A 21,374-nucleotide genomic window follows, 5' to 3' on the forward strand; every position below is an offset into this window, starting at 1 on the left:
GTACTCAGCCTGGAACCCTGTTCTTATGGCTACTTTATCAGACTCCTTGAGCTGTGTCTGAGCAGATGGGCACTAGCAAATGCTGGCATACATTTTTCCCCCGAAGTCTTTATGTTGTTCTGTAGAATGTATTTACAGATGCCTTCTCTTAGTGTCTCCTGCATCCTCAGAAAGAAGAGAGCCTGGGAGAAAGAAACCCCTGGGAAGCCTCGGCTGGTGTCGACTGACAGCGACTGATGTCGACTGACAGCTTCAGGCAGGGAGAGCTTGGTTCTTGATGTTAGAGCTCGGCTTGTGTAAATGTCCGTTTATCAGCACTCGGTTAATTGAAACATCAGGATGAATAAATACAAGTCGGGATGAGAATATGGAGGGTGCTTAATGAATCTCTTCCAGCGTTTTTCACTGATTGCTGTAGGTGCTGCTTTGATAATACATTTGTCTAACTAGAGTTTTGAACTTGGATAAGCTGTGGAAAAATCTTGGTTTTTTTAATCTCATGTGCATATGCATACAGCTTATATAGGACAGTATAAATCCCCGTGTGAAAATCAACTCTTGTACTTTCTCTTTAGACTCAAACACTAATTACTTGAGTAAAATCTTTGTGTTATACATGAATGGTATTGATTTTTAAGCCCAGAGGATTTTACAGATCCAGCGAAGCCCATTGATTGTCACGTTTGTCACATGAATCTTTAGAACTATAATTTTCTTAGCCCCTTAAATTACCAGGATAGGACCTGTTACTTATTTGTGAGAATCTCGCTGTTATGCTCTGTCCATCGCAGTGAGAATTTAGTCGTCATTTGCTTCAGCATTTTTGAAATGGATTTCTTCTGACCATATGATAGTTTTAAGATCACTTTTATGTCTATATTAAATATTCTGCCTGAAATAGTTCAGTTCCCTGCTCTTACCAGGTTTGGATGGGTCACTGCTCTATGGATTGCTTCATTGCCTTCTGAAAATCTTGGCTGAAAAAAAAAAAAAAACACAACCACCTTAGCGAGGGGTACCCTGTTGGTCGGCTTAAAGATGTTTATACAGTCAGCAGCTCTAGCTGCTCTCCGAAGCAGCCTTGCCTGATCTCCAGGAGCTGCTGAAACTCATCAAGCAGGTTCCTGTTAACCAATTATCCAGTTAAGCAGAAAGAGGAAAGGTGTTTCTCCTGCTTGTTTTTCTTTGCAAAGTTTAACTCATTCTTCCCCGAGCTTCCGTTATTGTGAGCATTTGTAACTCTGCAATAACAGCAAGGTGAGTAAGAAGAAGATTAGGAGGAGTCTCTGGTCCTGCAAATACTGAGCTGCGTCAGTGTCTAGCCCCCAACTGGGCAGAAACGTGCAGTTTCCAGCATAAATCTAGACACTGATTCTTAGCTGTAAGTCCTACCCAGTGTTCATCATCTAGCTTTTTGTCCTGCATTTTAACAAAATATTTACAAAAACAAGTCAAAACACTCCCCACCCCAAAGCCAATAATGAATGTCCCATTGCTGCCAGAACAAATCTGTTGGTTCCCAAACTCTCCTGCTGGGTCTTATTGGAAGACTTCAGTTGCTTGCTACATAAGTGGTGCAGGTGATTCAAAAAGCTCTTTTCTCACACAGCTTTTAAATATATGCTGGGGTGCTACCAGACAGCTTGATTGTCCACATCTGACCATCTTCTGCAGTGATTGTTAAGACAGGACCTGTCCATGATGGTTTTAATGGCTATCAGTGCTAGATGTGTCTGCCGAATTCAGAGGGATTATCAAGTGACAGGGCAGTTGTCAAACAAATAATTTTGCTTGTGATTACTTGAAATAGTAAATGAGTGGGTGGGATAAGGTGAAAAGACTGCTCTCATTCTCTACTGGAATTACGAGTATAAGTGACTTTCATGACTGCCATGGCAAATGATAACTTGGTAAAGATTTTTCTTCCTTCCTATTAGTTCCATGAGTAGCAAAATCTCCATGGATTCTCTGACATGTAACAGAGATCGTGAGGCCTTCTTTTGGTCAGGGAATTAAGAATTTCTTTGTATATTGTTTTCACGAAGCTTGTTAGTCATACACGTTTGAGACTGATATATCTCTGCCAAATTTGTTAGAAATTGGCCAACAGCTTCAAAAGTTTTTGGGAAGAGGCTACACAGTTGTGCACAGCATGGCCACACAAAATTTGTTTCTCTAGGAAATTGATCTAAAGAGTAACTGTAGTCGGGCACTGAAATGAAGCTTACAAAGTGATCAGCAGAACTAAAGGCTGTTTGGCATCTTAATTGCGTACACAGCCTTTAACCAGGGACACAAGACAGTTCTTGCCCAAGGGTTAGATCCACGTAGGCAGACTTCCACCTGCCCAGGGCCTGTCCTTGTAGCAATGAGGTGCAATTCGGTGACTGGATTCGTCGTTTTGCAAGGGACTGGAAGAGCTTGCAAAGAGGCAGGCACAAATACGTACGGGCTTAGGCTGTGCCAGAGCTTGAGCTGGTGTCTGAGCTGTGCTAGCAGTTCAGGGCTTCAAAATAGCCTTTCATTATCAATAGGTTTTCTCTAGTATCCTGAGTAGCCAGAAAGAGGAACTGTATATTTACTAATGTTGCTTTTTTTTATTTTTTAAAGGAAAAATCTGTGAATGTTTGAGTTGGAATTCATGTTAATAACAAAAATTCAATAGAGCCTTTCAGTCATTAGTATTTTACTGAGTTCTACTAGTGCATGGAATATTCGAAGACCTTACCCTGGCAGTGAAATGGAGGCAAACAAGGTTGAGCAAAGTTCCTGTGACAGTCAGCCAGGGAGCTGCAAAGCCGGGGTGGCCACCTCGTGCCCAGCGGGTAGGAGAAATGTTCCCAAACAGGTGAAAATAAGGCTGCTGCTTCAGTAGGTGCTGCTTCCAGGCTGCAGGTTAAGCAGCTGAGGTATGTGAGCTGAACAGCATACTGTGTGCGGTGGATGGAAGTGTCATCTAAGTTGGGTGTGAGCGGTGCGGAATGTATGTACATAAATAGACCCGGGCATGAGGAAGCAAGGTGTTTGTACCTGTGAATGGATTAGTTACTTCTGGTGAAGTGCATGAGAACACAGGGTTTGCTTCTGTAGGAAAAACCCCTTAAAGGTAGCACGAAGCATCTTTATCATGAGACCTGCTCTTAATTTATTTCTGAACCTCTGGAGCACCGTAAATATGGTCAATGCTATTTTCTTTATTCCTTCTGCATATGTAAAAGGAGAACAAATAAAAATGTTACAGACTTCACTACATTTTTAAAAGTATCGTTTATATGGTGCCGCTCTGTTTTCTGTAATTTTTTATATCCAAAATAGAGAGCTTTAGAACAGAGGAAGAACTGCATATCTGAGTTTAAGATAAAATAAGATGATCTCTGTGACAGAGACAGCAGAAATGATGTGATATGACAGTTGCTGTAGCAACACCACCTACTTCATGAAAATCAGAGTTAACAGGAGTGTAAAAGGTAAAGCCCACATAATTTTCCAAGCCTGTGAATTGTTGCTGCCCTCAGCTTGCAGTGCTTTACATCTCTCCAATGTTTCTCCTTTCATTTTGGCACAGGTACATGGCCAGCTCCTGCAGACCTGTGCCTGCATTCAGCAGGGCATGTTGTGGAGCTCTGCACGGGCAGCACGTGGCCTGCTGTGAGCAGAGGAACAGAACGCGTAGGGTTGGGCCCCCCAAAAAATCCACACAGAAGCCTTGGACAACAAAGTACTGTAAGACCCATGCTGTCTGTTAGGTATTCCACTTAGAGAATACAACCACCGTCATAAAAAGGAAGCCAGATCATCCAACGGTGGGAATCAGCTTATTTGTAGGAAGGCACTGTTATATTTAATATAAATGGTAAGGATTGTTGAGACCGAAGCTCAAAGATAAGTACACCATCCCTTTCCTCCCTCCCAGATAAACCCTAAATAATGGTGTTGCATGGCAGTGATACATTGCCCCTGAAAGTAGGAAAGCACATTGTCTTTGATCGGGATGGTGTTGAGCTGCTTGTTTGGCTGCTGCCAAGCGTCGAGCACAGCACACAAAGGCCTTTGTTCACTGGCAGGCAAAATTACTATATTTGAAGGGGGTAGAAGTGTCTCTGTTAAAGAAATGTTTCAGTGCCAAGATATTGTTTGAAAGTTGGGATGTCTGGATTGGCAACTAATTTTGAAATTTGCAGCTATGGCTACTGGAAGAAAAATGCTGTATTAAAAATACATTTACTGTAAATAAGGTTGCCATTGGCTTACAATTAATGGTAACTTTCAGAAAACAAAGTCCTGTTTGCTTATGTATATATTTTAAATGCAGACATATTTAAAAGCTTCCGTACTATGTGAATTGCTAAGTGATTTGCCAGTTCATGTTGCCTTAAAGACAACACTCAAGCTATTTAATATTTTTGAGTGCTTGGCAGTGGAGGACCAAGCAGTGTGCAAAAAGTAAAATCTCCATTACACGCAAACTGGGGGAAAAGAGGAGGTCACAAGAAGGAAAATAAGTATTAGTAATTCCAGGGTTTCTTCAAATAATATTCTATCATATACCTATTTCATGACAGCTATTTTTAAAAGATAAAAGCTTAAAGATCTTGGTAAGTGGTGTTTTCATTGGTCACTTTTCTCTGAGATGTTTTGCTTATTTTACCTTCATCTCTCTACGAAAATATGACTGCAGTTCTTGAGTGCAGAAATCACTGCAGGCATCAGTTTGGGTTTTGACACTCAACATCGTAGCGTTTTCAGCTATTTTCTGGTGCTAGATGACTCTCTTACATATAAAAGTGAACTTATGAGACGATGTCTTGCCCATTGTTCAATGTCGTCATATCTTTTTATCAGACTTAATTTTGCAGCTCCTTGTTTTTTGTCTGCATCTGATGTGCTACAAAAACCTACGCTGTGCAGCAGCTGTAGAGAAATACAGGCCCACTGGTAACGTCCATATGCAACAGTCTGGTCTCCTGGAATTTTCCCTAGGCCTCGGTTACATTTTCCCTTCCTCCTCTGACTTATTTTTCTACACAATGACTGATGCATTTGTATACTTTATAAATGAAGATAAATATATCAATAGGGAAGACACAACCACACGCCCTTGTGCTTTCTTTGTCTGTGCTTACTGAGAATAAAACGAATATGTGAAACCAAATTAGGCCTCTGTGGCTATTGGGCAGTAAAAAAAAATAAAAGTTTTGGGGTTTTGCTGCTTGTTTTTTTTTTTTCTCCAACTGTGTTAGGGGGTCTTAAATTAAGTTGAAGAGAAAAAAAGATGTACTAAGTCTTACACAGAAGGTTATGGGAACAATGCGTCCTCCTCCTGGCATCTCTACTTCTTAAAATGTGATTGTTACACAAATCACCCTTTGCAAAGCTTTAATTTTGTCACCAAAAGAGTGTAGTTTTTATAGGGAATAAATGTAAATAAAATAAAAAGCTAGTGCAGTATTTCAACTTTGTGCTGTGTACAGAACAGCTCAAAAGAGAAGGCGAGATTGCAAGTTGCTGTAACTCTGTCCAGTGACCCCTTTTTCGTAAGGGATATATTCAGAGAGCAGCTGATAGCATCTGTTGTCTGTCTCTCAGGCCTGCCATTAGCTACTGACTGGGAGTTAGAGGAAATGTACCTGTTTCACGTGGCTTTTCCATGCCATTTGAAATCTCACTCACCTCTGTTTTGATAACACACCCAAACAAGATGGGCTTGGGTACCAGAACTGGGTAATAGATACATGACTCATGGGTGGCATATGCTTTCAGGATTACATGGTGGCTTTGCGAGACCTGTTTACTGACTGGGAGCGTGCTGTCCTGGATGTTCATTAGCCAAATAAATAGAACAATGTGAGAGGAACTTGGTCGGGAGTCTTGCAGAGAACATTGGCAGTGACACGAATGCAACCTGGGGACAAGTGCCATCTTTGTTTTGAAAGGGGTGTTTATGGATGCCATATGTGGCTGTCACCTAAAGCAGAGGCTCAGCTAAAGTGTGCTGGTTGAGGATTGACTTACTAAAGCTGGGTCTAAGGAAAGAGAAATGGATTAACAGATTAACAGTTCTGATGCTTTTCTGGATCTTTCCCTTTAAGAAAATAAGGAAGAATTGTACCTTCTCAGGAGCCTTACTATATGCAAATGATACTCAGAAGGATGTCACGAAGCTCCAATGCACCAGAGAGTACCAACATCTTGAAGTGAAACGTGCTTCTGAGCCGAGTGTGAATTACAATAAAACACCTGCATCCCTACAGCTTCTCTTCAGGCCCTGTCCCCACTAAATGTCATCTTGGCCTGTCTTTTGTAAGGAAAGCAGCACCCTACCAAAAAATGAGTAGTTTAAGAGGAGTGTGGATTTTGGGCTTTTCAAGGATCCCAAAGGGGAAATGAATCCCTGTGACTCGTCCCAGGAGCAGGACAACCCCCTTGCTTTCTGTGTAGCATTTGTGCAAGTGAAATGTTCCAAATGGGGTCTGCTACTTCCAGCGTCCTGAACAGTGGTTGTCAGGAGCTGCTTTGAGTGGGGTTTCCTGGTAGCTGTCAGAAATGGGGCCTCATGGAAGAAAGTGCTGCCTTCATGCGCGTTCAAGGGTAAGATTTTCAGAGTGTGGATCTTACAGAAGAGCAGAGTCCTAAGTACAGTAGACATTGTGGAAAATTTTACCTGGTGGTGCCTCGGATTTATTTATTGCTTTTGAAGGGCCATCAGGCATAGCATATTACATGCACATAATGCTAACCACATGCAGGAGTTGCAAAGTCAAGCCCTCAAAAGCCTGCAGACACCGGAACGAAGGCCACGTGTGCAGCTTCAGATAGCACAGCCCTCTCCTTCATCTGCTCTGAGATACAGGCTTTAATTACATATCCTCTTTTTTTTGCCTTTCCCTTTTGAATGCAGAGGTCAGACCAGCTCTGGGTTGAATCAGGGCTGCATCAGGAAGGAAGCAGTTGTCTGTAGGATCTTGGATCTTGACCTCATTTACTGCAGATGTGACAGGACACGAGGAACTGCAGGAGAAGGGAAAGTCTGGCAGTAACGATGGAGCGATTTTGTCTGGAGAAACTGGATTTTGTTACTTCCTTTGCCATGAAGTTTAGTAGAATTCCGAGCAAGTCAATTAATTACATTAACTTGTCACACTGAGTATTTGCTTCCCGTTTCTTGAGGAGCCCAGTTTGAAACCCTGGGTAGCCCTCACGTATATCGATGTACAGCCCCCAGCCTGCAATGGGAGTCAGTGACAGATGATGTGAAATGCAGACGATGCCATGGCATGTTGAGAGGCTGCGTACATCTGATTTAAAGTATCTATACCTCTCTTCTTCACCTGCAGAGAGGAAGGGCTGCCCCTTCTTTCCTGTGAGGATTGAGGGGAAAAAAACCTCTCTGTGAAGCACACAGATGCAGGAGTCAGGAATGCTGGAGCGAACTCCTGAAAAGTTGCTGGTTGTGTCTGCACAGGAGGTTAGAGTAATTTGTGGTGAATAATGTGTGGGTCCATCTGGATAAGTCAAAATGGGGGAAATGAGTGAGTCCACAACAACAACTACTCTGTGGACAGAAGAATTACACGATCAAAAGCTTAGAGATTCTTGTGACCATGACCGTGTATTCTTAAAACCAGTCTTGTAGAATCGCCTGAATTTAGTTTTAAAAGTGAATGGCAAAGACGACCTGCATTTTCTTCCTTGCTACCCTAATGTTGCGCACATTGGCAGGGAGTGGGCCTAGACTGGGGCCTGGCAGCGGCCCTCAGGCCTGCAGCTGGCACTGGGGCTGTGAGGGGCCGAGGGGCGGCCGGGGGCCCTGGGGCTCAGCACTGGGGTCCTGCTGGGGCTTAGCACCAGGGGGCTCTGGGGTCAGCACCGGGGGGCTCTGGGGCTTGGCACCAGGGAGCTCTAGGGCTTGGCACCAGGGGCTGCGCTGGCCCCATCAGACCACTAGCACTGTTTGGTGAAGAGCTGGCCAGAACTTTTTAACAGGTTCAAAACAAAGTATTTTTGCTGAAACTTTTTCGGGAAGCCGAGGAACCATTCTGGCAGAAACATAAATTGGCGCATACAAATCCAAACAGAACGGTTGTAATCTGGCAGAGGTCTAAGGAACTGAAGACGGCATCCTCTAATGGGAAGTGTCAGGCAACCTTAATAAGACTACCAGTCCTGCCTGTAATAATAGTGCAGAGGCCCAGAGCAGGAGGCACACAATGCTGAGAGGGGAAATTACAATGCTTTCATAATTAAATGCACAAGATTTGTAAACAATGCTGATATCTTAAAAAAGTACATGTTTTAAAAACACTCTCAAGTGCCAGTCTTTTAGTGTGTGTTAGGAGCAGTGAATGTCTTGTGGTTGCATTGGATTATGATACTTCTTTCCGCAGGAAGGGTTTGCAGTCACCCCAAGTTCTGCAGAATGAAGTTTGTGTAAGATAAGAAATAGAGGAATGTCTGTGGGGGTTGGAGCAGTGGGCGAAATACGCTATTGCTTTGGAAGAAAATAAAGCTCCTCTAATAATTGCTCACATAAATGCACCCGAGGGTGAGGTATCTTCGTCTCCCCAGGCAGAGTGGCTGGTTTTGCCTGTCCATGTGAGGGCTGGAAGATGAGGCTGTGTGGCTTGTTGTGCAGGTGATGGTCGTAATGGCCACACAGATATTTTGGTTTCAGGAAGTCACTAAAATCCTAAGGGCAGGGAAATCAGACAGGAAGGTAAAATGCAGCTTATAGTGTCATAACTGAGGATTTGTGACCTGCCGAAATACTGTCTGTGGTTAAAAGCCTCCAGAATACTTTAATACCTGGTTTTTGTTTTTTTTTTTTTGCCTCTCGATTCCTAAACTCTGCCTTGTGCTGTGCATTAAGGGACTTTGCCTGGAGGCACAAAGAGTTAATGCAGAAATAGATGGCAGATTAGTCTGGGACAGTCTGTGATTTGGAGTGAGAGAAGTATCCCAAATAGCTGGCCAGCCACCAGCAGGATAAATGGTTTGGAAATGGTATCAACAGAGCAGGGGGGTTCTCCAGAGCAGCTCTGGGTGAGGATTATGTGTCAGTGCACTGCCGTACTATTTAGTATAACAGACATACCCAAAGTGCCTTTAGTTTATAAAAAGAAAAATGATTAGCAAACACATATTTTCTCCCTGGGCTGTTAATAAATTGAATAAGAAACTCCTCTTTTCCTTCCCTCCAACATCATATGTGTAAAAAATAGGGAAAAATATTTTGATTAGAACATTTCCACTTCCTTTTCTTTTCTTTTCTCAGTCGATGTTTTCCATCCAGCTGTTGAGCTGATGACAAGTGTGGAAGGGCTGTGAGAAGGGAGATCTTCTGAAAATCAGGCACATTTCTATGGGAGTTGAATGATTCAAAATTGAGTTCTACATAATTCATCAGGGATCTCTTGCAATACAAACAATAAGTCTGTCAAGCAGTGGTACAGTCGAAGAGGTTATTTCCGTCTTAAGTCTCCTGGGCACAGCTGGTAGGATGTTTAAAGAGGGAGAAATTACTAATCAGGATACCATGATTGAGCTCCCCACAATACCTCTGTGTTTTGGTTTTGTAGGTATATACAAGTACTTTTGTAGATACATAAAATGTTACTGTACTTTTGACTTGTGAATTTTAATTATCACAAGCAATTAAAAGCTCCTTTTTTTTTTTACCAGCTATTCAGTGACCTAGATGACATGAGTGAATGGCCTCAGTCCATTTCTCTTTGAACAAGGAACCACACTGAAAATATTGCCATTACATTCGACTTCCTCGCTGGCAGTCTCTACTGGGAGGAGAAGGACTGAAAGGGTTAGAACAGCCAACTTTCGTTCAAGTCCTTCCTTCTGGAAAATTTTCCGCTGTTGCTAATATGAGCCAGAGCAACACCAAGAGCATTAGCGAAGGCAAGATGTTGGGGCAGCTGTAACTGCTGGGGTTGTCAAAACCTGCTGCTTTCTCTGCCGGGAGCGACCTGGAGCTGTGTCTACCCTGGCATACTCGGTATTGCTTGAGTGGAGCTCTACAAGTGGGAAAGGCTCCAGACAAAAGGCCAGTGTTGACATAGTTGTGGTCTCTCCAGGCCATGGTTGAGACACATCACTGGGGTGGTATGAGGGGAAGTTTCCATTAAGCATTGTTCCCAGCTTGCTTCCACTACCACCACCGTGGAGTTCTGCAGCTGGATTTCCAAAAGAGCTCAATGCTCAAGAGCTCTCATTTCAGCAACTTAGAGGGGCTAAGTTCTTTCCAAAACACTTGGCAATCATCAGCCCCCATTGAGAACAAAGCTAAGTGCATTAAACAGCCCAGCCACTTCACTGTTGTGAAAATTTGGCCGCTGTCGTGAGTGCAGAGTGTTTAAATAATACAGAGACTGGCAGCAAAGGCATCTGGCTCCTGATGTTGAGCAGAGAGGGGCTTTACCTTCACCTGGCCTTGCTGGCTGGCACTGGAGGCTTCCTCCTTGGCTGACTGCTTGCACATCACAGCCTCTGACCGGCTCTCTCTCTGGATGTTGTGACAGCTGTGAAGCTTGCTGATGTGAGGATTAGTCGGCTGCTAGGCACATGACGTTCAGATTGCTGTTCTTATTTGACCTACCTCTGATTGCGAGGAATTTAGTGCATAAAAATAACACCCTGAACAAATTTGGCAGAAGGATGCACAGCTAAAGTGCCATGCACACAGGGGGAGAGGAGGCTGGAGAGCAGTGTAACGTGAGGCCACATACTGTACTTGTGCAGTAACACCAGTGCCAAGTCCGGCGCAGCCCACGCCGTCGTCTTGGGTTACGAGGAGTTCCAGCACCACATAGATGCAATGGCCATTAGCCAGTAAACTAACGAAGACAGGTTCCTGGCTTGTATTATTGGCAAAACTTGATAGAATAAATAAAAAGATACAAAGTGCCAGGAGTTGCCTAATGTAAAACACTGGACAAGGAAATACTGGTTTCTCTGCCTGGGGTTTCATACACCCTCATTAACTCTCCTGTGCTCAGTGCAGTTCCTGATAATTCGCAGAGGGCACCAGAACGGGGAGCAAGCGCAGCCTGGCAGAGGTGTGCAGGTGGTGGGACCGCGTAAGTGCCGTACAGCGCAACGGGCTTCAGCCTCCTAGGTGGCAATGTTCAGCTCAGTGCGTAATTTTGTCAGGTTTTGCATTAGTGAAAGCAGTCACCTTCTATGAGCCTTGCGCTGGCAGCTGGGACGTCTCTGGTTGCTGGAGGACTGGGCCTTTAGTGTTGAGGGCTTCTTAGACTGGGCAAAGGGAAACGGGCGCAGGTAGGGAACAAGGCAGTTCTGGATTACTGGCGGTTCTTCTCCCAGATCACCTGGAATGCAGTGCTCTTTGCTTTATTGAGTTTGACGTTTTTTTTTTTTTGTGTGTGTGCTGTTGCATTGGGCAAGGTGCAATACTTTGTTTTCCCATGTTTGAAAGGATCATTTTTGCCCTTTCCTTCTTCAGAAAGATATTGTAAAATTTCTTGAGACTGCTGATTACAAACCTCATATAATTATGTAATATGGCTCATTACAGATAAATGACAATACCTGAGCTGATACCATGTACCTAGAACTTCAGCAATATTTCAATACCGGCTCTTTTGTTTAGGGCAATTAGAAAGCTGAGGCAGATTGCACAATCTCCATGACTTGTAGGAACACCCTGCGTGCTCACCAGAAATATTACGAAGTAGTCCGAGCTGGTGGCTTGCTTCATTTTAGCTGCATTACAGAATTTGCAAGATTTGTACATGCATATGTCTATATATTTGTATGCATTAAAAAATAGTCTGGTTGCTCTGATACAAGTGTGCTAACATCAAAGGAAGCTTTCCTGCATTTAATCCTTTAAATAAGCCTGTTTCTGCCAGCCCATGTATCTGGAATGAGATTAGCCACCCGCTCAAAGCAAGGCTACAAAAATGCCTTGGCTTTGCGAGTCTTTTGGGCTGGCTTTAAAATGGTTAATAGTCACCTTTAAAGACATAAAAATGTTTTAAACACACACCTACGTATCACCATTATCTCCGGGGCTAGCTGGAAAGCCTTCCCATGAAAACTTCCCTCTCCAATGAGTCTCACCACAGCGTCCTGCAGCCCGGCCCCTACAGCCAGTGTTCACCCACCAACCGCTGGCAGAGGCCCTGAGTGGGCCCAGGCGCCTGCACCGAGCACCAAGCACCAAACACCAAGTACCAAGCACCAAAAACCCAGCACCCAGGTCCACCCAGCGAGGCCCCTCGCCAGAAGCATGGCCGGAACCACGGCGTTTTCAGCACCCGGGCCTTGGCAGCAGCGCGCCACGTCCTGCGGCAGGAGAGGAAACGCGCAGGGCTGGCACAGTGCAGGCAGACGAATTCTTTCCTCTCGCTCTCTCTCATACAGATATATATATATTAATCAAATAACTTTGATCCTCCTGTTTTCTTCTCCCAGGCCTTTACTAACCTTTCCTGGAAGCTGATTTTATCAGTGCTATTTTAAAATCGGAGTTACAAAAGACGAGCTCTCTGCTAGTAAGCCCCGTTTTGCGCAACGCAATTCCCTGGTGCATTTTCTGTGTGGCTCCAATATTGTTGCTGCAATCTTTTAGATTAAAATAAAAACTACATTGTTAACACTGGCCTTGTTTTGGAATTAGAAATGGCGTTTAATGTTTACCATTTTACACCATAAATATTGCAGATACAGACACAAATAAGGAAATACTATGCAGTCACAGGATGTTTGTGTAGTTATTATGAAAGCCATCACATCTGTAAAGACAAAGTGAATTAGCTAGTAGCCAAAATTTTAAAAGAATATATCCTTCAATCACTAGGCCCTCTTCTGAAGTCTGCGATGCTGGTACTTCTGAGGCATGTGAAAACTTCTGAAAATTCTGCCCATGGGGACAGTCTGTGTTTAGGCAGCTGAATTTAGGATCCTATTTTTGGAACCTTTGGCTGAGATTTTAAATAGGATTTTTAGTGGGAATGGTGCCTGAATTGGTGCTATAGCACTGAGGTCTTGAAGGCTATATCGAAGATTAAAAAAACAAAAATACGGGATATGTAGTGCTTTCCTGGGGGTAGGCTCCTTTTAACTAGATTTTATATATCATAAAAGAGCAACGTCGCGTAAATAAGTGTTCTTCCATTTTTGCAGAGCATTTTCAAGCAGTCATTGTAGCCTTTCACGTTGCTAGTTTCCTTCACTGACTTTTAGAACATTGCCAGTAGGATTTCATAGAAAATATTTAGCAATCTCCTTAGTGGAGTGCTTTAGCACAGCTTGACAGTACATTTTCATGAGATTTTTGTCCTATTGCAAATACTACACACTGTCAGATTCTAGAAGTCTGTGTATGAGAAAACTGGGAAGGATTACGGCATAATGGATAAATCGGACCTAAATTACAGTACTTATGATTTGTTCCTGAGGATGTGGTCTTGAGGCACAGGTTGGCGTGGTAAATCCTGTGCCTGTATTCGAGTGCAGCTCTGTTGGATTCATTGATCCTAAATGGGCATTCAAGATTGGCAACCAGAATTAGGAACCAATCTTGAAAATAATGATGTGAGCATGTCTGGACCTGAATATACACCCTACAAAATGAGCAATGTAATACTTAACCAAAGTAGCTACCAAAGTTGCAATGAAAGCTTAAAGAATGACTGCTTGTAAATTATTTACAGAGTCTCTAAAAGTCATGTTCAGTGATATTATTTACATAGTTTCTTCTAACATAGCTGAATACATGCTTTGTTTCTGTAGGTCAAATCTTGCCAACAAACCGAAACACACCAAGTCCCATTGATCCTGAGACTATCCAAGTTCCCGTTGGCTACGAACCTGACCCTGCAGATCTTGCTCTTTCCAGTATTCCTGGCCAGGAGATGTTTGACCCTCGTAAGCGCAAATTCTCTGAAGAAGAGCTGAAACCACAGCCAATGATTAAGAAAGCTCGCAAAGTCTTCATTCCAGATGACCTGAAGGTAAATTGGAACTGGTGACAACATTGTTTGTACACACTCTGTGACAGTTGTTCTCTCACATACATGTTTATAGCATGAATCTGTTTTTTCATGTAATGTAAATCTGCCATACTAATTATGACTTTGTTGTAGAACAAAACTCTTAACACTTCTGAAGAGGACTGAGGCGAGAATGTCCCTTATACGTTAATCCACAGCTGAAATTCATGAGATCAATATTAATTTCCTTTGTATGCCAGAAACTTCCTGCGTGACCTTGGACAAGCTTACTTTGTCCCATATTTCCCACTTATGAAACAGTCTGATCATGTTTCCTTTTCCTCCACTCTCTGTCTGTCTCATCAGCATAGATTGTAAAGTCTTCAAGGAAGAATCCCTCCCTCACAGGGTGTAGTCCACGGAGGCCCCTGATAATGACAGAATGAAATACAGTTTGTCTTGTTCGGAAGTTTCTTTAGCTCTGCGTATAACAATGAATGGGAACACTACACTAAATACTACTAAACTAGGTGAAAGGATCTAAGCTAGTTGAAGGGAAGCAGAACAAAATAATTCTGCCAGCAAGCGTATTTTAATACAATATTTAAAATATAATACAACAATAATGTAATAATTAAAAAGAAGAAGAACACTTGTTTATGTTTCTTATTGCTTCTGAGATGTGAAGAACAAAGAACTTGCTAGAAGAGAGCTGAACAAATTGATCAGCTGATTCAGTTTATCAAATAACTGTGAAAATTGTCATTATTTGCAAAATTCTATTCCCAGTATGTGATTTCCAAGAGGGTCTTTTTTTATCAAAAGTAGTCAGTGAAGAATTCTGCTGTGGCCCACCAAGATACAGACTGAAAGCCTGTTGGTGTTGGTGGGAATCTTCAGCTGTGCACACAGAGGCTGGGAGGGCATGTGTTTACACTCAGTGATAGCATTAGGGAAGGAAGCTGATGCTCTTCACTATTTTCGAGGATAATGTTGTGTGAGCTAAAAGAGCGCACAACATCAGTAGTGTCACTATGTGGTGTCCTCAGTTTTCATTCAGAAAGATTTCTCTGCACTGTGCCATTATTTTTCAGGCAAATTTTACTGCTTCTGATGCTCTGCTGGCATTGCAGTGTACTGAGGTCTGCCTAAAGAGAGGTGTTCAGTACAGAAATGGCTACACAGGTGTAAGGAGACCGGAGTTTGCCCCTCAGTGTCATTCGTTTTGTGATATCTGCTCAGTGTCCTTATATTGTCAAAGCAAGCTTTTGCCAAAAGTGCCCTTGGACTGCTTCATACCAGATGTGGAAAATGTCTTGCATGCAGCAGTGGAGCACCCAAGTTCTCAGCCTAAGACTGAAAGGGTTCAGTTCAGGGTCCCTCACTTCTCTGAGATACTCACATCAGATGCCCTTGACTCAGTTCAGAGTGCTTGACCCAAGCGCTGCTTCTGCCCTGGCGTGTGGAATGGCTGTTGAGTTCTCGGGGCGGGTAAGCAGATTAGACCAGTCAATCGTCTCTGGGTTGCATGTGATTTTGAAATGCCAGCCTTACCTCTTTTGGGTCTGGATTAAGGGATTTGCCATAGCAATTTGTTAAAATAAAGATGGATGAAGCCTAGGTGGCACACTAATAAATTGCTTAAAGCTGATTTTTTGGAGTGGAGTGAGATGGGAAATTATAAACAAGATTTAGGTCATAGCTTTTTGCTGCATGCTTGTTTTTAAGAGGATTTTTGGGGGGTGGTCCTATCTAAGTGCAGGTGAAAAGCAATTTAGAGATGCACTGACTCCAAATCATCTTTGCTGCACACCTCACAAAGCTAAACTAGTATAAAGCAGTTGTAGAGTACTTGTAGCAGTTGTTTTGCTCTTGCTTTGTCTCGTGCAAGCAGCGGCAGAAGATGCAGAGCAGCAGCATTTGGCCTGGCTTGTTTCCTGCAGAAGTATGAGGCAGTGGGGGGGATTTCCCTGCTCAGTGCAGTGGAGGACCAGATGGCTCCTGGTTCTTGCCCTGGATATGGGGCCGTGCTGCGATGCTTGATGAAGCAAGGGCTGCGCTCAGACTGTAAGCAAATGTAAGCGTATAAAAATGGAGGAGTGACTCTGGGAGGGCAAGTTTGAGCTGGAGAGCTCGACCAGGCAGTCTGAGTGTTGAGTGGCTCTATCGCTCTCTGCAGGGGATGGAATTTCCCTTTTCCTGAGACACTCTGCCCACTTTGTGTTCAGTGAGTTTCCAGATTTCTACGGCTTAATTTTCATAGCAGTGCAGAAGCTGCCATTTCACTGAAGGCCATTTCATTAGAAGAGCCAAAAAATCAAGTGAAATTAAGTAGTGACTTGCAGTCTTTGATGCACAAATGCAACTAAGGTGATGTCCTAGAGACAAAGCTTTAAGGACAAGATTTTGGGAATGTGTTAGCTTATGAAACTTTAGAGATGAGTGGACCTATTTCTGGCAAATGCTTTTTTCTTCACTGTCAAAGCCTATTGTACTAATCTCTTTGCGGACAGTACCAGAGCAGCCGTCCTTGTTTTGCCATTCCTGAATTGGCTGCGAAGCTGTGCCAAGGGATCCTCTTCCAGTGACTTGCTGTTCTAGAGTGCAAATGTGAACCCTTTGGGATGTTGTAGAGAAAGGGAAAGAGCCGAACGACAGAGGACATGGATGGTTCCAACAAGCAGAGCGAACCAGGTGTTGGCTGGCAAAACAGATGAGCAGGGACATACAAGAAGTAATTAGTACTGCTCCAGCAACCGGTAGCATGAGTCATCACACGTGAAGCTGGATGTGCTAACTATAACTAGGTCAGCGGAGACGTGCGATGGGTTGTACTGCTGGAATAGCGCTTCGGTTGTGCTTGGAGGAATATATGCTCAAGAGGATGAGGGGCTTAGCCCCTTTCATTTTGGCAGAAATACAGACAGCTCTCTGCACTCGCTGCCTGGGTTATGCCGTGTAAATCTGTAACTTCTGTCCCAGCAGTGCCTGGTGTTGTCGGGGCTCGTAGGCCTGGCAAACAAAAGAGGCCCCGGCCAGCAAAATCCGCGGTGTTAAGTCATGCCTAGCCCCGAGGCTGTGGCCGAGAGCACATCCTGCTGGCTGCTCAGTTTACTGAAATCTAATATCTTGTTTGTTTCCTTCTGTGTTTAATGAGCAGGATGACAAATACTGGGCAAGGCGCAGAAAGAACAACATGGCTGCCAAGCGGTCGAGGGATGCCCGCCGGCTGAAGGAGAACCAGATCGCCATCCGCGCCTCGTTTCTGGAGAAGGAGAACTCGGCTCTCCGCCAGGAGGTGGCCGACCTGCGGAAAGAGCTGGGCAAATGCAAGAACGTCCTTGCGAAGTACGAAGCTCGACACGGCCCCCTGTAAAGTGAAGGGAGGGGAGCGGGGTTTTTTTCTTTTTTCTTTTTTTTTTTTTTTTCGGTTGAGGGTTGGCATTTGAATAGATGGACAATGTGTTTCCTGTTTGATAGCACCACGCCCAAACCAACCTTTCTGTCTTCAGCACTTTACCAGAAGCAGAAACAAAACTGACTTACGTTCTTTTTTTTGTTTGCGTATGCGTGTACCTGCGTATGTGTGCACGTGTGTTCACACGTCTGTGTATGTGTGTGTGTATGTTGTGTGTGTGTGTGTGCGTGCGCACGCATCTCAGCACTTCCCATTTTTACGAAGCCCTCTTCAAAGGGTGCCACATTTTTACCTGGACTGTTGAGAACCGCCATAGTAAGCTTTTTATTATATTTTTTCAGTGCTGCTTCAGATTAGGGTTTTTATGTTATTGTAACCAGTTCCATCCTCCTGATTTACTTGGAAAGATCCCAGTATAAATTATAAAAAAAGGAAAAAAAAGAAAAAAGAAAAAAAAAGTAGATCTCAGTTTTTCGAGAGTAACAAGCTATTGTTTATGTCTAATCAGAAAAGTTAACGCTAATAAAGTGCACAAATAATAATTTAGTACTACACTGCAGAGTTATTAATTTATAGATTGCTTTTGTTGTATTTTAAGTTTTGGTGATAATTGTCTTCAGATTTAAAGTGCTGTTAGACTGAGTTAGCTATACTCATTATAGATCCCATAATGGCTTCTCTATAGCTATTAAGGTTCCTTTTATTTCCACAGACCCCAGGTAGATAGGAGTACTATTGATAGACCACAGCGTGTGTATTTTGCACTGTCTGTACCTGAAGCAATAATCCTATTGTACGCTAGCGCGCATGCTGCCCGGATGTTCCTAGTGGACGTAGGATGGTTTCCCTACTCAACAGAAGTATTCATGTCTTTAACAAAAAAAAAATTTAAAAAGTAAAAGTCACATTAATGTGAGCATGCTAATTGTATCCCTGCAATGGGGAACGCATGTATAAGAAGCAGGATAATTAGTTGAAACAACAAAATTAATAGTATCAAATCAGATCCGATGTTGAAATCAGAGGGGCTTTTCTGTTTTCAGTTAGTTATGCATTTCTTCAAGTTCCATTTTGTGATTACAAATTAAATAACCTAAATTCAGTTGTTTCTTTCCCATGTTTTGTAATATACTTTCTGTGGATTATATCTTGCTGTTTGAAAAATCACTTTTATTCAGTTAGAAGAAGTCACTGGTTTGCAAAGCCCATTTTTCCTAGTGATTGTTGTTTTGAGTGTGACATGAACTGATGGTTCTGAACTTTAGTGTTTTAAACTCTATTTGCTTTTGAACACGTGTTCTAATATAAAGTGGACTTCTGAGAAATGAATGTAAGAGACACTGGTGTATTTCAGAAGGGGATGGTGTTGTCATATACTGTGGTTAATCCAATCAATCTAAGTGTTTACTATAGACCAAAAGAATAGATATTATAAAATGTATAAAGTTTATACAGAATAATTATAGTATGTTCGTTTTGTACAGTATTTTTCAAGTACAAATACTGACAATGTATTTTGAAAGACATATATTATATATAGCAAAGAGAAAAAGCTATTCCATGTTTAAAATATATAGCAAAGATATATATTCTCCATTATTGTACAGAAAGGAAATGCTTAGGGGTTTGTTGGTTTGTTTTTTTTTTTTTTTTTTTTTTTGTAATCTTTAATATTTTAAGCCTGCCACTGGCACACCGGCATGTTCTGTGCTTTAAATTAAATTTTTATGGAAGTAATACGGCTTTCAAGGATGTTCCATATTACTGAAAAAGAGAGACTTTATTATTTTCCATCAGAAACACATAAAGAATCTGTTTAATAGGGACAAAGCACAATATGGATTTTAGTCAACTATTAATTGGACAATACAATATTTTATAAAGGCAGAAAAACGGTATATAATAAAAAAACAGTCTTTTCTAATTCTGCTGCTGCTGCTAGAATCTGTTTCCAACTGATTTTTTTAATATATATCTCTGTTCATGTATACAGTTGTACGTACTGCGTACAGTTATTAACATGTGAGGAAAATATGGTGCTACATGTCTTGCTCACAATTTTCTAAGTGTTTTCACATTATTTTCAAATAAAAAGGTTGTTCATTCCATTAAATAATTATTCATGCTTCAGGAGATTTTTGCGAAGGACCCAACATTTTGTTCAGTATAAAAAAAATATCCTCACATCAATGGCATTTTTTCAGTATTTTTCCTCAAACGCACCCAACTTGTCCCTTAATGTGCAGTACTCGCCTGTGGACCATTTATTCAGTGAACTGAATTTCCATGTGCTGCAGCAAAGTTTAAAGTGTAGTAAGTTATTTTCTAGAGGTCAGTATAAGCCACTGGATGCATGGGTAGAGAAAGGAGGCTGACTATTTGGTACAAGTCAGTGTATCTACTATATCCCCTATGAAATAAACCTTAGGTTTTTCCTTTGGAGTAGGTTGTGTGACAGTGAGGGGCTCAGCCAGCCAGCCACTGCTATGGATACGTTTTTTTAGCAGCAACATGGCAAAAAGCAACAGCTTTTCATCACCCTTGCTATGAGTGTTCTTGGGGTGATGCCTGAACAGCAGAAATTAAGTATATGAAATGGGCTGGTATGTAAATAGCTAGAGCCATCAGTGCACTGCATTGTGACCACAACATGTTCTTTAAAATATAAAAGGCAGCTTGGGAAAAAAAATGCAGATGATTATTTAGTTTCTTTTGGGCAGGGAAGGGGTGGGAGATGGTAGTTTTGTAGGTTGCCTATCGCAGATTTATTAAGTCATGGCCACAGAGGAGCAGAGGCTTCCAGCAGTGACCTCGTCCAGCAACAGCCCTGCACCCTCTCGGAGCTCAGTGGGACGAGGCAGTGCCTGGGCACCCAACCGGGGCATCGAGAGGCTTTTGGGGGACTTTCATAGGAGCCTGTGGGGCTTGGGCACTCACCTCTTACTGTGGGAGCTCAGTACCCAGGCTCAGCTAGAGAGAAAATAAGTGTGGGCTAAAACCTGGAAAAAAGCCACAGGTTCTCCAACCAGGCTGTCTCCCCAGAATGGCAGTATCAAGGAAACCCAGAAAGTTTAGTTCATTTTCAGGTCCTAAGGTCAGCTTAGCTGGGATCATCACGCCTCTGATGGCTTTGAAGGAGCTTGTAGGCATAAGAAATTCTAATTTTATAAAAATAGAAATATATATATTTGCAGAATAATTACTATTGTGTCTAAATAATTCACTGACCTCTATTAAAACGTAAGCATTGGTAAAATGCTTCTTTTTTTTTCTTTTTTTTTTCTCTAAGTCTTAGAAGTGAATTCTTTCTTTTTGAGAAGGAATGTCCTCTAAAAATAAATTGCATTTGAGATGTGTTTGTGAATATGAGCACCTTGGGACTCTGCTTGGGAAGGCACGTGGCGGAGAGTAGGAGGGAGTTACTTTTTCCTTTTTGAATGGTGCTAAAAAGTCACTAAACCAAGCACCATGGAACTAAAGTTTTGACTTGAATCCACATAAGCAAGAAACAGAATGCAAGGGATGCACGTTAGCTCGGCTTCCTGCTTGACTCACTCAGCTCTGCCTGCACCTAACAGCACAAATGCTGCAGTGGCAAGCTGGAAGTTGGGTGCATTAAGCAGTGCCGAAGGACCCCGAACATTTGATTATCTTGCCTCGGTGGGTTTGTAATAGCCCCAATTATTGCTTTAAATCTATTTTTGCATGTGATTTATGATAGAGATGTGCAGTTTATTTTTATTTTGTTGATTTTTTTTATGTGAAGAAATAAATATGTATGTATTAAAACTTACAAGTGATCAACCATCGTATTTCTGGCAACACCACAAGACAGCATCTGTTTAAATACAAGTTTAATAAATAAGATCAAATTAACTGTATGACATGAAATGGATTGCATCCTGTATGCTGTTCAGCCCAAACCTTTTTTTTTTTTTTTTGTCTGTTATTCTTAATGTTTAATAAACTTTTAAATTTTTCTTCTCTCA

At 42.3% G+C, this 21,374-nt stretch overlaps 1 protein-coding gene across 2 annotated transcripts in view; it reads left to right on the forward strand.

Moving 5' to 3' along the window:
* Positions 1-21,374, forward strand: part of HLF (HLF transcription factor, PAR bZIP family member) — a 35,830-nt gene extending 14,456 nt beyond the window's left edge. Inside the window, exons 3-4 of one of the 2 annotated variants that reach the window (XM_066980262.1) lie at positions 13,768-13,988; positions 17,125-21,374. In XM_066980262.1, coding sequence (XP_066836363.1) covers positions 13,768-13,988; positions 17,125-17,343 — 440 coding nt within the window. In that variant the 3' untranslated portion in view covers positions 17,344-21,374. The remainder of the gene's footprint in view (positions 1-13,767; positions 13,989-17,124) is intronic. The other variant, XM_066980263.1, reaches the window with a different exon arrangement.

This window comes from Anser cygnoides, chromosome 19, assembly GCF_040182565.1.
Source record: "Anser cygnoides isolate HZ-2024a breed goose chromosome 19, Taihu_goose_T2T_genome, whole genome shotgun sequence".
Taxonomy (NCBI): Eukaryota; Metazoa; Chordata; class Aves; order Anseriformes; family Anatidae; genus Anser; species Anser cygnoides.